The sequence below is a fragment of the Microcebus murinus genome, chromosome 5 (genome assembly GCF_040939455.1).
Source record: "Microcebus murinus isolate Inina chromosome 5, M.murinus_Inina_mat1.0, whole genome shotgun sequence".
Classification (NCBI taxonomy): domain Eukaryota; kingdom Metazoa; phylum Chordata; class Mammalia; order Primates; family Cheirogaleidae; genus Microcebus; species Microcebus murinus.
The window spans coordinates 20,812,962-20,829,913 of NC_134108.1; the positions used below are offsets into that span (position 1 = coordinate 20,812,962).

Consider the following 16,952-nt stretch of genomic DNA (forward strand, 5'->3'; position numbering starts at 1 on the left):
CCATCCTCTTCATTTTTTCTTTTTCTTTTCTATTCTTTTCACAGCACCAAAGTCAAAAGTTCGGAAAAAGGAATGTCAGAAGTCTTGAACTTGTTCTGATGAAAAACTAATTAATGCCTCAAAGTGACCTGGACAAAATTCTTGGCCTGAAAGACTGTTGACATTGTTCAATCATGTGTTTATATGTTGTTGTTAATCTATGGAAAAATGGTGTCTCTCATCACTTGGTTTGTTAAGGGAACAAATTAGCGCTTTTAAAAAGTCTGACAATTGTAAACAACTATTAGCTTTTCCACAAGTTGAAAGAACATTTTAAGAAGGGGAAAAATTAAGGTTTGAGGTTTTAGAAATTAGCAAGCACTGCATGCCCTTCCTGCCACAACATTATGCCCTGTCTGGGCAAGTGCTGATTTTTCAGAGAATGTGCATTCGGACTCAGATACCTGACATGTGTCTAAATTGCAGTGGGCCACACTGCAGACATTTCTCCAGCACTGGCATTTCAGAGTCAGATTCTTCAGTTTTTACAGCTACTATGTTCTCCCAGGGCACTGGGGGCCTATGACTTCTCTTCAAATTGTATATGAGGTGTGTATGTGTGTGTGTGTATATATTATATGGTCCTTAGAGCAGACTGTTGCTTTTATAAAGCATTTAGAGAAAATGCATACTTTTAAAACAGGTGCTTGAGTGTCATTTTAAAATTATAGCATATTGCTAAAATAAAACTTTATGCCTTCTTTGAAGATGAATAATCTTAGAAATAAAAGATAAAAACATAAATGGGACAATGTCTTGTTACTGAGCAACTATTCTGTGCCAAACAAATATAGTTGGATTTGTGAACAAAATAAAGAATCTAGTCCTCGTGGAGCTTATATTTTAGCAAGGGGAGACAGATAATAAATATAATAGGTTACACAGTTTACTGGAGGGTGACAAGAGTTATGGCAAAAAGCAAAAGGAGCACAGAGCAAAGGGGGTGAGTGTGCCAGTAGGTGGTGGGAATGCTGGGTGCAGAATTTAGTAGAATGGTCAAGTTAATCTGAAATCGAATAGTTATTTCTTTTTCAAAAATTCACATAATAAATGTGAAATTCAAAATCTAAGATGTAAAGCTATGAACAAACACTGTAAGGATATCTACTGCAGGAAGTCCCAGATGTTTACCTTCCTGACTGCAATAGGGTTGGCCCTGATGAAAGTGCTGCCTTGCCGAGCCCTGTGCTGGGTGCACCGTGCGCCTTTGCCCAGAAGGGGGCCTCGGCGTTCCACCAGAAGCACAGCTCCTTCTCAGACGCATTTCTTTAGTGGATTCATTTCCTTGATGCAAAGCATCTGTATTTGTTGGTGCTGCCATTTGAGCGATGTCTCTGACTTGTTTGTTTTAAATTACATTACGGGCTGGAATGTAATTGTGGTGAAAGTATTTTTATATTGCTGAGAGTAGCAGCTAATCACAGTTACATGCTTCAGAGGATTTATAATTGCTTGGTTTTGTGTGTGTGTGTGTGTGTGTGTGTGTGTGTGTGTGTTTAACTGCATTTGAGAAGTTTTATGGAGAAGAATATGCAAGATTTAAAAATCTTACAATAATGTTACATGCACCTTCTCTTCAGTTTCATCGACTTTAAAAATTATCTTCTCATTAAATTTTAGTGCTTTGACTGGTTTGTTCCTTTTTGCAGTTGGTTGTAATTCATTTGTGGCTTCTTATGCTTTCCTGCAAACAGATTTCATTTCATTTATTGTCTTTGTATCATTTTCTTGGGTAATATTTGTAGGACAGACAACCTGGAATCTTTCCTTTGCAGAATACCACCCAGTAAATCTGGCTCAGCATCTTATATCAGTAGGTTCTTGGTAAACATGTTAAATAAAATTATTGATGGAAATTTGGGGGAAAATGAATAATAAGACTAGGATAAAAAGTCAACGCCAAAAATGGTATATGGGTATTTTAGCTTAGAGATGGTCACTACTAAAAGAATCAAGAAAATAATAAAATAATAAACAAGGAAGGATAGAAAAGACTTAGCAGTGTACACATGTTTCATCTTTGCTGTGTTTTGGAGAATGGATAAGTAGTATTTCCTGATTCCTAAGCATGGCTGAACAATTTAATTTTGTGTTACCACCTTTTTGGTTCTCTCTCCAGTGAATGACTTTTAGAAAAGCCTGTCCTAAATTTTTAGATTTAGGCAGTTTTCTCATTGCTTTGTGGGGACATCAGTTAGGTGGCACATCGCATATTGGCGGTCTGTACCTCCAGTGCTGATGCAGGTCCACTGTGGGTGTCATGGACATTAATTCTATGGAATTCTGACAGCAGTTTTAAAGTGGTGGTGAGGAATTATGGATATATGATGAGGCGATCTGGCTTTCTGAGAACCATATTCTCCAGCTACTTAGAGACATAGCTCAAAATATTAAATTTTCCCAGTTCAAAAGCTTGAATTCAATTGATTGATCCTGATAGTGCCTGTCCCAGAGACCAGCTAAGAGACTTGTTTTGTGTGTGAAGTCATTCCAGAAGTTGTGGAATACAAAAAGGTTTTAGAATTACTGCCGTGTTTAGAGAAGTTAGGGGGAAGTGATTACATCTGAGCTGCTAGAGTTAACCAATGTTTGCTGGTCTTTGCAACAAACTGCTGAGAATGGGTGGTATGTAATGCTTTGGCAGGCTTCAATCACTGATAAAAGATCATGTTAAAATATCTTTTGTGCTTTCTTGTTACTTGGCACAAGCATCTCTTCCTGTGTTGTATTTGGAATATCATGGAGAGAAAATAAATAGCCAAGAACTCCAATGTAGGCAAGAACTGTTAATTTTTCTTTAAACTTTTATTTGGAAAATTATATACATTATATATCATGGCCTTTTACCCTGAAATGCTTTAGTATTTCTTAAGTATAGGATATTCTCCTAAATAATGACAGTACAGTTATTTACATCAATAAATTTAACATGGGTATACTTTTGTCTAATGTACCATTTGCATTCCAATTTTTTCAGCTGGACCAATAATATCCTTTAGAGAATTTTCCCCACTACCCTACAGTACCAGATCTGTTCTAGTCTCAGGTGTTGCATTTCATTGTCTTGTATCTTTAGTTTTTTTGAATCTAGAATATTTCCACAGACTTTCTTTGTATTTTAAGACATTGACATTTTTTAAAATAACACAGTTGTTCTGCACCCCCCCTTCTTCCTCTTGTTTTTTTTTCAAATAGCAGAATGGCTCTCATTTTGAATTTATTTGGTGTTTTCTCATTATTAGATTCCGGCTATGCATTCTGAGTGTCGTTATATTCCTCTCCGGGTATAACATCTGGAGGCACACGAAGGCCATCTGTCCCCCCTGGTGATGTTAATTTTGGTCATCTGGTCAAGGTGTTGTCCTATTTCTTCACTATATAATTACTTTTTGTTGTCTGCTGCAATGAATAAGCAGTCTGTTGAAAGAGGAGATACTACACTTTTAAAAGAAAATGTATTTGACACTGATGGAAGGGAGGAAACCTAATGATATAAATTTCAAAGCAGCTGTTAAATTATTTGATTGCATTCCTCCTCTTTTACTATGTCTGCCAAAATTTACAAAATTCTTTTTCTATCAAGAATATTTTAAGTAGTGATATCTTAATAAAAATTAGAAGGAAGCCTCAGAAATAAGTTCTTTCTGATTTCCTCCTCAGCAAAAGTAATAATTATGTATATTTCATTATGTTCAATAAGATAGGGTTTTGGGAAAATGGGTCTAAGATGCTTTTGACATTGCAGGTGGCCTGTGGTGATCCACTGGGATATAGAGCTCTAGGTAGGTAGTCATTTGGCCATAAAATTTGAGTTCTCTTGGGTTTCCATAGAGACATGTAGACTTAAAATGTTTTAAGCACTGTTACTTTCAAAATGAGTGTCAGTAAAAATAGCAGAGCCAAGGCTCTTTAAAAAAATGTTTTAATTTTTTAAAAAGTAGTGTAGGTTCCCTGTTAAAAATCTGTGTTGAAGCCAAAGCTTGTCCTTCCCAGTCGTTCTGCATCAAGTGGCCTTGAATAGCCTCAGGGAAAAGAGGCATCAGGAATTGGTTTCTCTGCTTTTTGGCTAAGGAATGAGCCTACATTGACTTCATCTGCAAAGACACCTGCCAACTATTTCCTTACTTCGTAAATTGCTAATTTTGTGTAGTGAGGAAAGGAGTGAGGGGTGATAGTATTTTTATAGGTCAGACTGCTATAAGTTCTGCTGAAAGTTTGACATCTTTAGGATCTCCAAGTTTTTTCAGGTTGAGCTCATAAAAACAGGCTCATGTAATTATTTCTCACCTGATTTTTAAGAGGATACTGGGCTAAACACCACGTATCCATGACTATTAAGGAGGCTTTTTGGTGGAGTTTGACAAAGGCTCTCTCCTTGTCCGGGCTTCAGTTAGGCCCTAAGCTTCTTTTTGATGAGGCCTCGACCTTAGCCCCCATTTTTGCTACACCTACATAGCCCAGTTTTAGCAAGAATCCTGCTAAGTCAATTTAGAGAGAATCACCCAACCTCAACATCTGATGCAGTTTCTCATCTCTCACCGTTGATGTGTAAGACTTTGGCCTGCCTTCAGCAAGAATCCTGTTAAGTAGGTTTCACAAGAACTCCCCTCCCCTTGATGTCTCCTCTTGGTGATTTTTCCATCTACTAACCCTTCATTCTGCTCGTTGGTTATAAACCCCCACTGTTCTTATATTTGGAGTTCAGCCCGATCTCACTCTCCTATGGTGAATTGCTATAGTCCTGAGTAAAGTCTTCCTTACCTTTTGAACAAGTGTTAGAATAATTTCTTCTTTAACAAGTGGAAGCATGAACTTGATAATCTACAGCAGGAGTCCGCCAAATATGGCCCATGGACCAAATCCAGCCCACTTGCTGCCTGTTTTTGTACAACTCATGAGGTAACGATGGTTTTTACAATTCTAAATGGTTGGAAAAAATCAAAAGAAGGATATTTAGTGACCTGTGAAAATCAGATTTCAGCGCTCATAAAGTTTTATTGGATCATAGCCACGCCCATTTGTTTCTGTACTGTCTGGCTGCTTTTGTGCTGCAGAGGCAAGAGTTGTGTAGTGGTGGCAAACCATGTGGCTCAAAAAGCCTAAAATATTTCGTGTCTGGCCCATTAAGAAAATGTTAGCTGCCCTCTGGTCTAGAGCAGGTAAAATGATGAGGTTGGATCTCCAGGGTGCTTGTTCAGATTCTGTGACTTTAGAACTGAATACTGTGGCTCATTGCAGTGAATTGCTTCAGCACCATGATTTCATTTTAGGTTGGTTTATAAATATGAAGGAGAGATCCAAGACACCAAAATATTTATTCTGGCTTAAAATATTTTATATATATATATATATATATATATATATATATATTTTTTAAGAGAGTGGCAAGAAGAAAAGATAATTTACCATTTAATTTGAGTTTAGGATAAATGGTACATTTTATTTATGATCACCACATTAAAAATGTTGTCAAGTATTTATCATCTTTAAGAATAGTTACTATAGTCAAAAATCTATTGGACCCTTTTAAAACCCAGGACTTAAATAGCAACCTTCTTCCTACCATCCTCATCATTGTGCCTTCCACAATTTTCCCTGCAACAGGTTTGGTCACCCTTTGGTGCTAGAATCACATACAATGAGTTTGGAGAGAAAAACAATAAAAAATAAACACTAGGTATTTGCTTTTTTGTAACCGCACATTGAGTTCAGGACAACGCCTTAGCCTGTGTGATAGAAACATAGTGTGCCTAAATTCTCAGTTTCATGGTAAGGAGGGGAGGATCGGGGAAGGCAGGCGAGAGTGGAGGGGCACACGTGATATTAGAGTCACGGGAATGCACATGAGGTGGTGACAGGTGGGGAGGCTTGTGCCCGGTTATTGTAACAAAGATCCTCCCCTTCTTTCTGAGAAGGGGCAATTTTTCATTCTTTCGATGTGTGATGTCCGTGAGTGTGTGTGGTTTGGGTGGAGTATTGGCAGGGACAAAGGTTCTGACGCCACTGTCGCTGAGGGAAGGAGTTACACATCACCAGGCAGGATTTGAGCTTTGGGGAGCGAGTGTGTCAGTGAGTAGAACTTACTACGTACCAGGCCCTATCCATATGTTACCTTGTTAATCCTCATAATGACACCATGAGAAAGTACTGTTATTATTTCTGTTTACCATCAGGGAAACTGAGGCACAGGGAGATTAAGTAACTTGCCCAGGTTCACAGAGTTCCAAGTGATTGTGTCAGTTGGAATGGGCTAGTTATGCCAACATAACAACACACAAATCTCAGTGGCATAGAACAAAGGTTTATTTCTCATGCTTCACTTCTTGTCTGTGTCATTCCAGGCTGGGGCTTAGGCTAAAGGAAACTCCAGCACCTGGAACATCAGCCACTGTGGCCAGAAAAGAGAATGTGGTGAATGACGCTCTGTGTCTTAGAGCAGGGCTTCACAGACTTGACTGCATATGAATCTCCTGGGGAGCTTAATAAATGTATATTCTGACTCAGAAAGGCTGGGAGGGCCTGAGATGCTACCTTTCTACCAACCTTCCAGGTGACACTGGTACTGTTGGACCACAGATCACACTTTGAGTAAGGAGGACTTACTGGTTTCTGCCCAGAAGTGACACATCACATTTGCCCCCATAAGAATCAAAGCAAGTCACGTGGCCATGCCCAACTTCAAGGCAGCAGGTAAAGTAATTGTCATCTACATCAGGAGGAGAATTGGAATACTTGTGAACGGCTCCACTGAGGAGCAGACAGTGTGAAGCTAGGATTTGAATTCAGGGAGGCTGTCCCCAGAGTCTGTGCTCTTAATCATCCCTGTATACAGTCAAGGGTGTTGGTCCATTCTCTGTCAAGGAAGAGCAGCATGATGACACCTGAGCCCCAGGTAGCTAGCCAGTCAGGGCAGTTACAGTTGACTTGTGTGACCTGGCACTGGGTGACCCAGGCAGCTTGGTGTCCAAGGCAGCAGTTCTCAACATGGTGTTGCAACTCTGTGAAATCCCTCAATTCATTTTTTTAAATCTTAATAAAATGCCAACATTTATGAATTGTTATTTTTTAATTAAAAGCATACTTTGGAGTAGATTCCAGCCTTCCTCTATACCCTTTCTGATTTAACATCCTGCCGTGCTTGTTTTGTAGAAGGGGTGGGGTTGAAGTCAGCATTCAGGGAATTGTGCATGACCCTGGGAACGCTCCTGGGTGTGTGTCCACGAATGCACACCATATCTCATGTGTGTTTGCTGCAAAGTGCTGGATTTTCTGGTCTGGAAGAGTCCTAGGCTTGTAGTCAGCACGACAAACTCAACTCCCAGATGGTGGTGGTGTGCAGGTAGGAGCTGGAGCCTATACCCATAACTAGAAACTTCTGATATAGTCATAAACTAGAGTATTGTGGGAGTGAGTGATGGATCCCAGTTTCACATCAGAGTCTTTAAATAGAGAACAGGAGTGCTGAGTGAACATCACACCTCCTTAGATTAATCTTCCGATCCCTGTAGAAAGCCCTATTATGGGCCTACTGCAGCCCACTGCACCGTGGGTTCCCAGGCTGCAGTGAGGAGGAACTGTTCAGAAACATTGGATTAAGCAAGCCCTCTACCTTATGGAAAACCTGATCTGGAAATGTTACTTGGAATGAAATGAGATCATTCTTCTTCCATTTAAAAACAAATCCTCCCAAAAGAGAGAAATAATGGTGTATTTCAGTTTTAGATTATAATTACTTTGAGATAAGATTTCAGAATTAACCCACTGCACTGGTTAATTAAGTTAGCAATTTTGATAAATGTGAGGGAGAAAATGGGCCTTGACTGTTTTCCTTTTGGAAAGTCAAGTTTGCCATGTTGAAAAATGTCTTCACCTCTGCCCAACTGTTCTGTTATTAATCACGGGAAGAGCTGAACAGATTTTGAATGTCTCCAGGGACACTTGTCATGCAATGCACATAGTTCAGTCAAGATATCCTGATGAATGCAAAGTTAATAATGAAGGGAAAACAATAAAACACAGTACTACTCTTGCCATTAATTACTTAGATTGAAACCTACAGGGTGACTTTTAAGTAATGGAACAGATAGAATTCTACTGCTTGATGGTTCTAATCCTAGTCATGGAAGGTATTACCTGTTCTCTCTCTCGGTGGTTAGTGCCCTTTGGAGAGGACCTGTCAGTCCCACATTAATCCTGACTTCACATGAAAGTGCTTTCAGCTCATGATCTATCCTGTGCTGGCATTGGTGGAAAGTCATTTCTTTCAATGACATTTCTATATTGGAGGCCTGAATAAGTTAAGGATGTCTGATTTTTATGTCAGCAGTTTCATCATCATAATTCAAATCCTAAAACATTTCAGGAAAGATTACATTTGCTCTTGGCCTGAGAGGAATCCTATTCTTAGTGATGAGTTGCTTTGGCAGGATGCCAAGAGTGGCCCAGCACACACCCTTCCTTGGTAGGTCTCCTCTACAGGTAAGCCTGGTGTGCCCCCCAGCATTCTTTCATCCTCAGCACATTGGTCAACTTTGTTAGCTTCAAATATCATGTTCCTCTTCCCTGTCAAAGCCCCACAATCTCTGGGAAATCTTTCCCTACTTCTCCTGCCCACAATGATTGTTTTCTTCCAACTCCTACTTAGTGACACATAGTTTAATACTCACTTGGTCTCTAATTACAGTAATTAGATTGTAAGCTCCTCAAAAGCAAGGATTTAGCCCAATACTAGGCCCAGAGGTTGTTTTTGTAAATGCTGAGTGATGGATTTGCAGTTCTGGGTGGTTTTCAATGAGCAGGACAATCGGGTGAATTGGCACTACTGAGAGGACACTGTGGCAGAGTCCCGAGCAGGCCCTCTGTCTCTTGGTGCTGGTGCAAAGGCCACAGCTGCCAGACAGCCGGCCAGCCAAGGTGGTGTGACTTAGACTCCCAGATGTTTTCCTCCAGCTCCTTTTCTGCTCATTGGAAACTTAACATTTTAGACTTGGGCTTGCAATTTTTCACATTCAGGTTTGGGAAGTCAGGAAGAACAAGCAGGAGAAAGGCAGGGAAGTAAAATTTTTATATCTGCTTTGCTAGGATCGAACTTTCCTGCAGAGGCATAAAAAATAAAAGGGAGGACACGTTACATATTTAACAGTAAGTGCTGTGCTGTGTGGAGATTTATATAACTCTTTTGCTAGATTAGTCCAAAAGCTGGATTAATATTTTAATCATATTCTCTTGAGAGGAAAAGGCAGCTGGTGAAATTGTTGGAGGTGACATGCCAATCTACATAGAAACCAAGTGTGGTTTGGAGACCACCATGGAAATAATAACTTCAGTCATTAAGTTGAGAATGAAAGGAAGAAAGAAACCAGATAAGTTTTCCAGGATCAAGAAGTTATTTTTATTATAAACTAACCTTAGGGAGACCATAGGCTTTATTATTATTTTAACATTTCAATTCAAATACTGATGGCTCTATCTCTTCCCTGGTGATTGCTCTTGGCAACAGCAGAGTTAGCAATGAGTGCAATAGAACATCCTTCATCTTTATTTTCAAGTTGCCATCTTAATTGTGCATATAAACTCAGTTGTGTAGACAAAGCACAGCAAGGAGCACATGGCACAATTCATGCAGTCTTTTGCTCTCCTGTGAACTGACTTCCCAAGGCGTGAATTCTAACAGTTGGCACAAATTCCCTGACATCCTGAAATCTGAAGGGAGAGGACTTTCTCCTTTTTTGTTTCCTTGCAGACCTGGATAACACTAAATCTTTACAGTGGTCCATACAGCTGGCACTCGCAATAAACAGCCAGAACAAAACATATATCGGGCCCTGGGAAAGCTATCTTTTGCTTGGGAACTGCCTTCAGATAGAAATCAATGTTTATACTATTAACTGGGAATTTGTTTGTGCTTCTGAATTTTGTGGGTTTAAGGCTGGTGCAAGGATATTCTCATGCGTTTTGTTGACCCTTAGGTATTTTAGAAAAGAAGGAAAGGAGAGTCATAGGATTGAAATAATCAAACTTTGGAGGTGCTTAGGCTCTTCTCCAATTATATTGGCAGGCTGCCCATGGTGCAGCTGCAGAAGAAGGATCCCAGATTCCACCCAGATCCCCAAATACATTCTCTTCTGCCTATCACTAAGCCAGTAAAATGAAATAGGGAAGGGCAGAACTTCGTGCTGCGATTTCTCTGTGGGAGTAACAGATTGAATTGATAATGGGAGAAAGTTTGTATTGTTAACTTTTATAAGGTGGGAGTAAATTTCAAGAATTTTATAGTGCTGGCATATTATTTGGGCCATATTTTCATCTGGTGCTCATTGTTCGCCCCACATGGTTGGGAAACATAACTGAGCAGGATTTAAGATGAAAAAGAGATTTGGGGCTGACTGTGGCATTGGGTTTAATGTAATTAATGTCCTGATCTGTTTCAGCAGCAAGTGGGGGGCACAGCGGCATTCGCTAAGACCCTGAGCAGGGGAAATAGCCGTCTCTTTGCGAGGATCTGAAGGAAGAGAGGTAAGGACAGAGGAAGTTGTTCCATGAGGGAAAAGGTAAGATATTTCTCCTCACCTGAGCAGGACAACAGCTCTTGGGGTAAACTATGGCTCCAGTAGTTAATATCAGCATTGGAGCCAAAAAAAGAAGATTGGTGTCTAAGGGAGGGAGAGTCACTTCTTTGTTCATGCTATTGCTTGGTAAAGGTCATTTGACTTGTCTCTGCGCTAACAGGCAAAACTACAGTGTAAAGTTGCTGGTCTCTTTGGACTCTCCTTTCTCGTAAGAGGCTGGGTAAGAAGGCTTGGAGGTAGCTGAGAACCATTTTTCTTGGCATTTGTCCCAACTCTCTGCCTCCTGTCCTTCTCATGGGTGTGGCTTTTCCTCACATTGGAGTATAAAATCTGAGATTCAATTTTGGATATCTATCTAGGATGGATATGCATGGTCTAGCCACCTGTTTAAGACCTGTTAGGCTCACCTAGCTTAGATAGTGGTGTTGTCCACAGAACGTAGCTTTGCTAGAAATGGAGCCGACAGAATGCAGTGTCACCTGTTAGAGTAACTAGTAATAGCTAATATTTAGTGGCCATTTATTGTGTGCCAGGCACAGCTCTAAGGACTTTGCAGCTATAATTTTATATGATCCTTGCAGCAACCTTAGGAGGTTACTGTTCTCATTCCCACTTAAGGAGTGAGGTAATAGAGGTTTATAGAGTTTAACTTGTTCAAGATCCCAGAGCTGGTAAGGGGCAGAACCAGAATTTAAACTCCAGAGCTCGCATTTCTTGACCATCACACTAACCTATTTCAAGAAGCTTACCCAAATAGGAAAAGAACAAAAAAGATGGTGATGATTGTCAACCCCTGCCCAGCCCTCTACTGGCATAAAACCCCATAACTTGGGTTTATTCGTGAGGCTAGCCTTTGGCTTCTCTCCATAGGCTGTGAGTTTGGATGGCTTTCTCTGCTCTTTGTATGTGTAAGATTTCTTTTTAAATTTTAACAAAGTAAATCTTGTAGAGGGAAAAGAACTATTTTACTGATGAGAATAGGTCTCAGGGTACTTATAAGCTTAAAATATACAACTGGACCATCATGTTGGTCCTTTACAAAAACTGGAAGTAAAATTGCATGATTTTGTAAAAATTTTCAACAAGATAGGTCTTGTTCAGGATCCATAGATGAATTTCCAATACTTTTGCATATTCTGTAATTGTTTCTTCAAAAGAACAGAACATACTTTCATTGCTGTTGTTATTATTATCATTAGGTACTGTGCTAAGTAATTTATATGTATTTTTCCACTTATACATGTATGATAGGTACTACTGCCATGTATCAGTTATCTATTGTCACAGCAATGCTGCATAATGAAAAAACTTGTAAAACCTCAGTTGCATATAAAAAACACCTGCTTATTGGTTACATATATGGCATGACTGGCTCAAGAGATCTGCTGGTCTTTGTGCTGCTGGCTCATGATGTGTGGTGTTCGACTCACAGAAGACTGATCTGGCCTAGTCTGGCTGGCATGAATGCGGCAGTTTAGATCCTCCGTGTGTGTCTCATCTCCAGTAGGCTGGGCTGGTTATGTTCTGTTGGCCATTGCAGAGCTCTGAGCTCTGATCATAAGCTCTGAACAAGCCTAATTGCATAAATCCATTTTAACTTTCAGCTTGTAACCTGTTTGTTTGGTTAAGCCTAAGGATGTGAAAAATGGCATGACAAAAAGCATGGATCTAGAGAATTGTGAATCATTGGACCCATTTTTGCAATCTATGACATATTCTCATTTCACAGATAGAGAAACTGAGACCTAGATAATAAGTGGCTTCCCTAGGGTCGCATAGATATTAAATGACAGAGCTGGAATTTGAACCTTGGTTTGTCTTTCCTCAGAGATGAAGCTCATAATGATGTGCTATAAATGCAAGATTTAGAAACTAGCTCTGCCTCAAACTCCTTTCCAGATATGAATAATCTTTAAACTCCCTTTTTATATATCTTCACCAATGAAGACAAAATGCAGCTGTTGATAAAATACCTAATGGTAATGTGAATGCTGTGAGGAGTAAGTAATCTCAGCAAATTCTCTGAAAAAGTGCTAGGTATTATGATCAAAGAAATATCTAGACTTTTAAATCACTACCTGACCTCATTTTACATTTTGTATTCTTTTAGCTCTTTCTCAGCTTCCATAGTTTAGAAAGGTAACAAGTATAAAAATCTCTTTTTTAAAAAGATATTTTATTTTTATTTTTAGAGGCAGAGTCTCATTATGCTGCCCAGGTTGGAGTGCAGTGGCTATTTATAGGTGCGATCATAGTGTACTGCAGCCTAGAACTCCTGGCCTCAAGTGATCCTCCCACCTCAGCCTCCTGAATAGCTGTGACTACAGGCATGTGCCACCATGCCTGACTTAAAATCTCTTAATACTCTTCATTCCTCTCCCCCTCAAATCATCCTGGCAGTGCCCCAATCTGCCTATGTTAGCAGTAATTATAAATGAAAATGATACCCTGTTCAAATTGCTTTTTAAGAAACAAGAGTGATTTCTTTAAGACTTTCTGGAAAACTGTACATTTTGACAACTGACAAATGTGTATTCATATCAACTGCCCTTTAAACAGATGTGTCCTGGCCTAGTTTAGCTTTGTAACTTGCTTGCTACTGTTGTTGATCCTGTTAATAAGTCAATTTCATGTTTTGAAGGAAGTTGAAAAGCTTTATATGCTTTTGTTGACCCTAGAAGCACCATAGCATAAGGGCACATTCAGACACACTGCCTACCAAAAATGCATTACTGAAGAAGAGATTCTTAGTCACATGACCCCACAGCAGCTTTCCCAGGTATATAGTAGGAATAATAAATGATGTTTTATATAGGAAAATGCTACAGAAAAGAAATACCAAACTAATACCAGGCACTATCATTATGTAAGACATAAGTTAAACTGGAAAAAGTAACCATTCCCTGTATAAAAGCCACAACTCCAGTGCCTGACATAGTGCATGGTCAATAGTTTACTCTCAGAATGTGTTTATGGAATTAATGAATGATCCTCAACTATTAATATAATACAGATCAATAAAGGTGATCTCAGATAATTATTCTAGTTCTTTTGTTTATAGTTGAAGATTTTCATATATGTTTATTATTATGCAGTTACAAGAACTACATAAAAATAGTTGAATTTTAAAGAACTATGTTTTGCTGAAATAATGGAAGTAGTGCTTTTTGTTGATTCAGAGAAAATTTATAGGCTGATTATAATGTATATAATTTATGTAAGATATTAATATTAAAGAGTCATAAGACACAGTTCCTGCCCTTAAATAACTTCTTATCTCATTGGTTCACAAGACATAATTAGGCCTTTCTCCCTCAGATTAAACAGTAATAAAAGGCAATAAGTGAGTTCTAGTTAAGTTTCTTGGATATAAGTGACAGACACTCTGGCCAGCTTCAGGGAAAAAATGCATGATTCACAGAAGTGAAGGCCATGTGGAAGAGCCAAGTGCAGAAAAGACAAGATTCTCTACCTGCCAGGATTGAAAGGGTGGGACTAGAAGACAGGTTCACCAGGCCCCTGCAACAAGAATGGTTTAGCTCTGTTTCCTTCTTTGGTCACTCCATTCAAGATTCATTATTCCTGGGAGATAGAGTCCAGTTGTCATGGCTAGGGATACATGCTCACTCCTTGGCCAAGGAAGAATAGCTAGGCAAGACTGCATGAAATGGGGATTGTGTAGTTCCCCAAAGCACAACTGGGCTGCAACTATGAGATGCAGTGTGTACCAGTAATCAGTATTCCATGAGTTCAGAGAAGGGAGATTCTGGTGAGACTTCACAGGTGAGACAGGGTTCAAGCTGGACTTTTAAGGATGAGTAGGCAAGAGATAAACCAGAAAGAGGGAGAATTTCAGGTGGTGCTACGTGAACAGCAAAGGCTTACAGTTAGGATTGAATCAGAGGTGCCCACCAGAGTCAGAAGTGACAAAGATGGAGAAAAAAGATATTAATTAAAGGTCCTTGGATTTGTTTCAGTAGAAAAGTGAAGATAGATACCTAGTTTAAAGGATAAACAAATTATTTGGGAAAACAGTGTGTGTAGTGATAACTGAGTAGCAAATGTTCAGGGAAAGCATGAGGGAGACTTACATATTTTTGAAAGAAAATCAGAAAAATAAAGGATACATTGAAAGAAGCTTCTAGGCATGAGATTGAGAACTCAAGTGAAGAGGTGCAACTTGAAGAAGGATAGAATCCTCCACTTGTTCAGAGGCTGGAGGAAAGGATGGGGGCTGGATGAATGTTGAGATATCAGTGCAATGATTTAGATGATACTTATTCCAGATAAACCAGATCTTAGCAATATAAGGGAGAGGTCACTGGTCACTGGTCACTCCCTCTCCCAAATGAAGGAGTGCAGTGTCAGGTAGGGACTCAAAGATGAAGATGCTTTGGCATACTCATTGTGGTCGGAGTGCATAGCAGTCAATGAGGAATCAGTAAAGGATTACAGAACAACATCTCTGCCTAGGTTAAAATTAGCATGAATTTGAGTTACTTTTCGAAATGACTGGATGGAAAGTTTTTTTGGTTAATATTCAAAAGGTAGGGTTTCCAAAACTTTGGAACAGATTTTTAAAGATAAGAGTATTTATTCAGGAATTTGGCCTTTGCTCCTAGATTTAAAGGATTATTGGAAATATTTGGAAGACAGCAAAGTGGCGTATTTTGTTTGCGATGGTTCACACCCCTTATTTATAAATGGAGAAGTTGCTACAGAAGTCTCTTTATTTTATAACCTTTTAATAAAATAAATTTATTACTAGAAACACCAGACATTTCAGTGTTTGGCTTTGCACTGAAAGAGGATCCCATTTAGCCATACTCACCCTTCTTCTCTGTGCTTGGCCATTATTTATGCTGGAGTTAACTCAAAAATGGATTAAAGGAGAAAGCATGAACCTACAAGCAATCCTCAACCGCAAATATTTGATCTATGTCATCACATTTAAGTAGTTCGGAATCTGTTTTAAAAACACAAACCAGAGAGTTTGGCTTCTCTTTGCCCCTTTGAAAGAGTCAACATTGTTAAGGCTTATTGTTAAGCCAGATTCTCCCCACGCCTAAGTCACCCAGCGGTGGCCCTTTCTCAGTCTGCTTAAGGCAGTGCGCAAATAATTGCTTTATGTCATTGATCTGTTTCTGCAACATTCAAAGTAAACCAAATGCTATTTGCTCCGAAAGTGGCCTAGGAATCATGTTTTAATAAAAATAATCACCCACTATTTACCTGTTTTATAAGTTTAAAATTTCATGTACTGGATTTACTTATAATGAGGTATATATCAAAATTTTAGAATCATAACCTACAGGGTAGTTGCCTAGCCTTAGCAAGGTCCATCAGTGCACAGTGTGTAACTTTTTTCACAAGGAGTAAACTAGTCATTGATGTAGCTAATTGTAACAACCACAATTACAACAACTTCTATGAATTCTATTGGTTGAGTTTGTAGTAAGTTCTTTACAAATATCACCTATCGAATATAGATAATCATGATATAGATATAAGTATAGATAATTATAATCAATCATGTAAAGTAGGTATTATTACGATGACCATTTTTCAGGTGGGGAAACTGAGGCTTAGGAAGATTAGGTAACTAGCCTGGCATCACACAATTAGTAAGTATTAATAACAAGGCCAGAATCAAGCCTGCATCTGGATGGTTCCAAAGCCCATGTATTCACCATGCATTATTGTTTCCTTACTTAATAAATACTCCTGTATGTAACATTATGCTAGAATCTCAACCAGAAGACTGTATTCTTACTTATTGTTTGTCTTTAACATGTTTTTCATTAAAAACTTTAAAACTTTTCATTTAAAATTTAATTTTAACCTTACAAAAAATGCAAACAGTATTCCTTGCAAACAGTGGAAAGAATTCCTGTATACCCACGACTCCTCAAAAATTAACATCTTACATAACTAAAGTATAATTATCAAAATCAGGAAATTAACATTGATATGATTCTATTATTAATATGTAGTCTACTGACCTTATTCAAAGTTCACCAGTTTTCCCACTGATGTCCAGAGCCTAAGCCAAAGTGACGTGCTGCATTTAGTTGTCATGTCTCCGTGGTCTCCTTCAGGGCCAACCCCACACTGCATGGTCCTGAGCCAAGGGCCTCTCCCCATTTGCACCCTGGCTGCTTGGCTTGCTTCATCTCAGTCCCTTGAATCTAGAACAGTTCCTCAGCTTTTCTTTGTCTTCCATGACCTTAATACTTTAAAAAAGTACTGGTCAGTTATTTTGCTGAATGTTTCTCAATTTGGATTTGTCTGATGTTTCTTTATGAATCAATTTGAGTTGTGCGTTTTTGTTTTTTGTTTTTTGTT

The 16,952-nt window shown here is 38.9% G+C and overlaps 1 protein-coding gene across 1 annotated transcript in view; it reads left to right on the forward strand.

Annotated features, from left to right (window-relative positions):
• Positions 1-16,037, forward strand: part of ADAT2 (adenosine deaminase tRNA specific 2) — a 34,518-nt gene extending 18,481 nt beyond the window's left edge. Inside the window, exon 6 of the mRNA XM_012768519.2 lies at positions 45-16,037. Within this exon, the coding sequence (XP_012623973.2) occupies positions 45-88 (44 nt within the window). The 3' untranslated portion in view covers positions 89-16,037. The remainder of the gene's footprint in view (positions 1-44) is intronic.
• Positions 16,038-16,952: the final 915 nt, after the last annotated feature.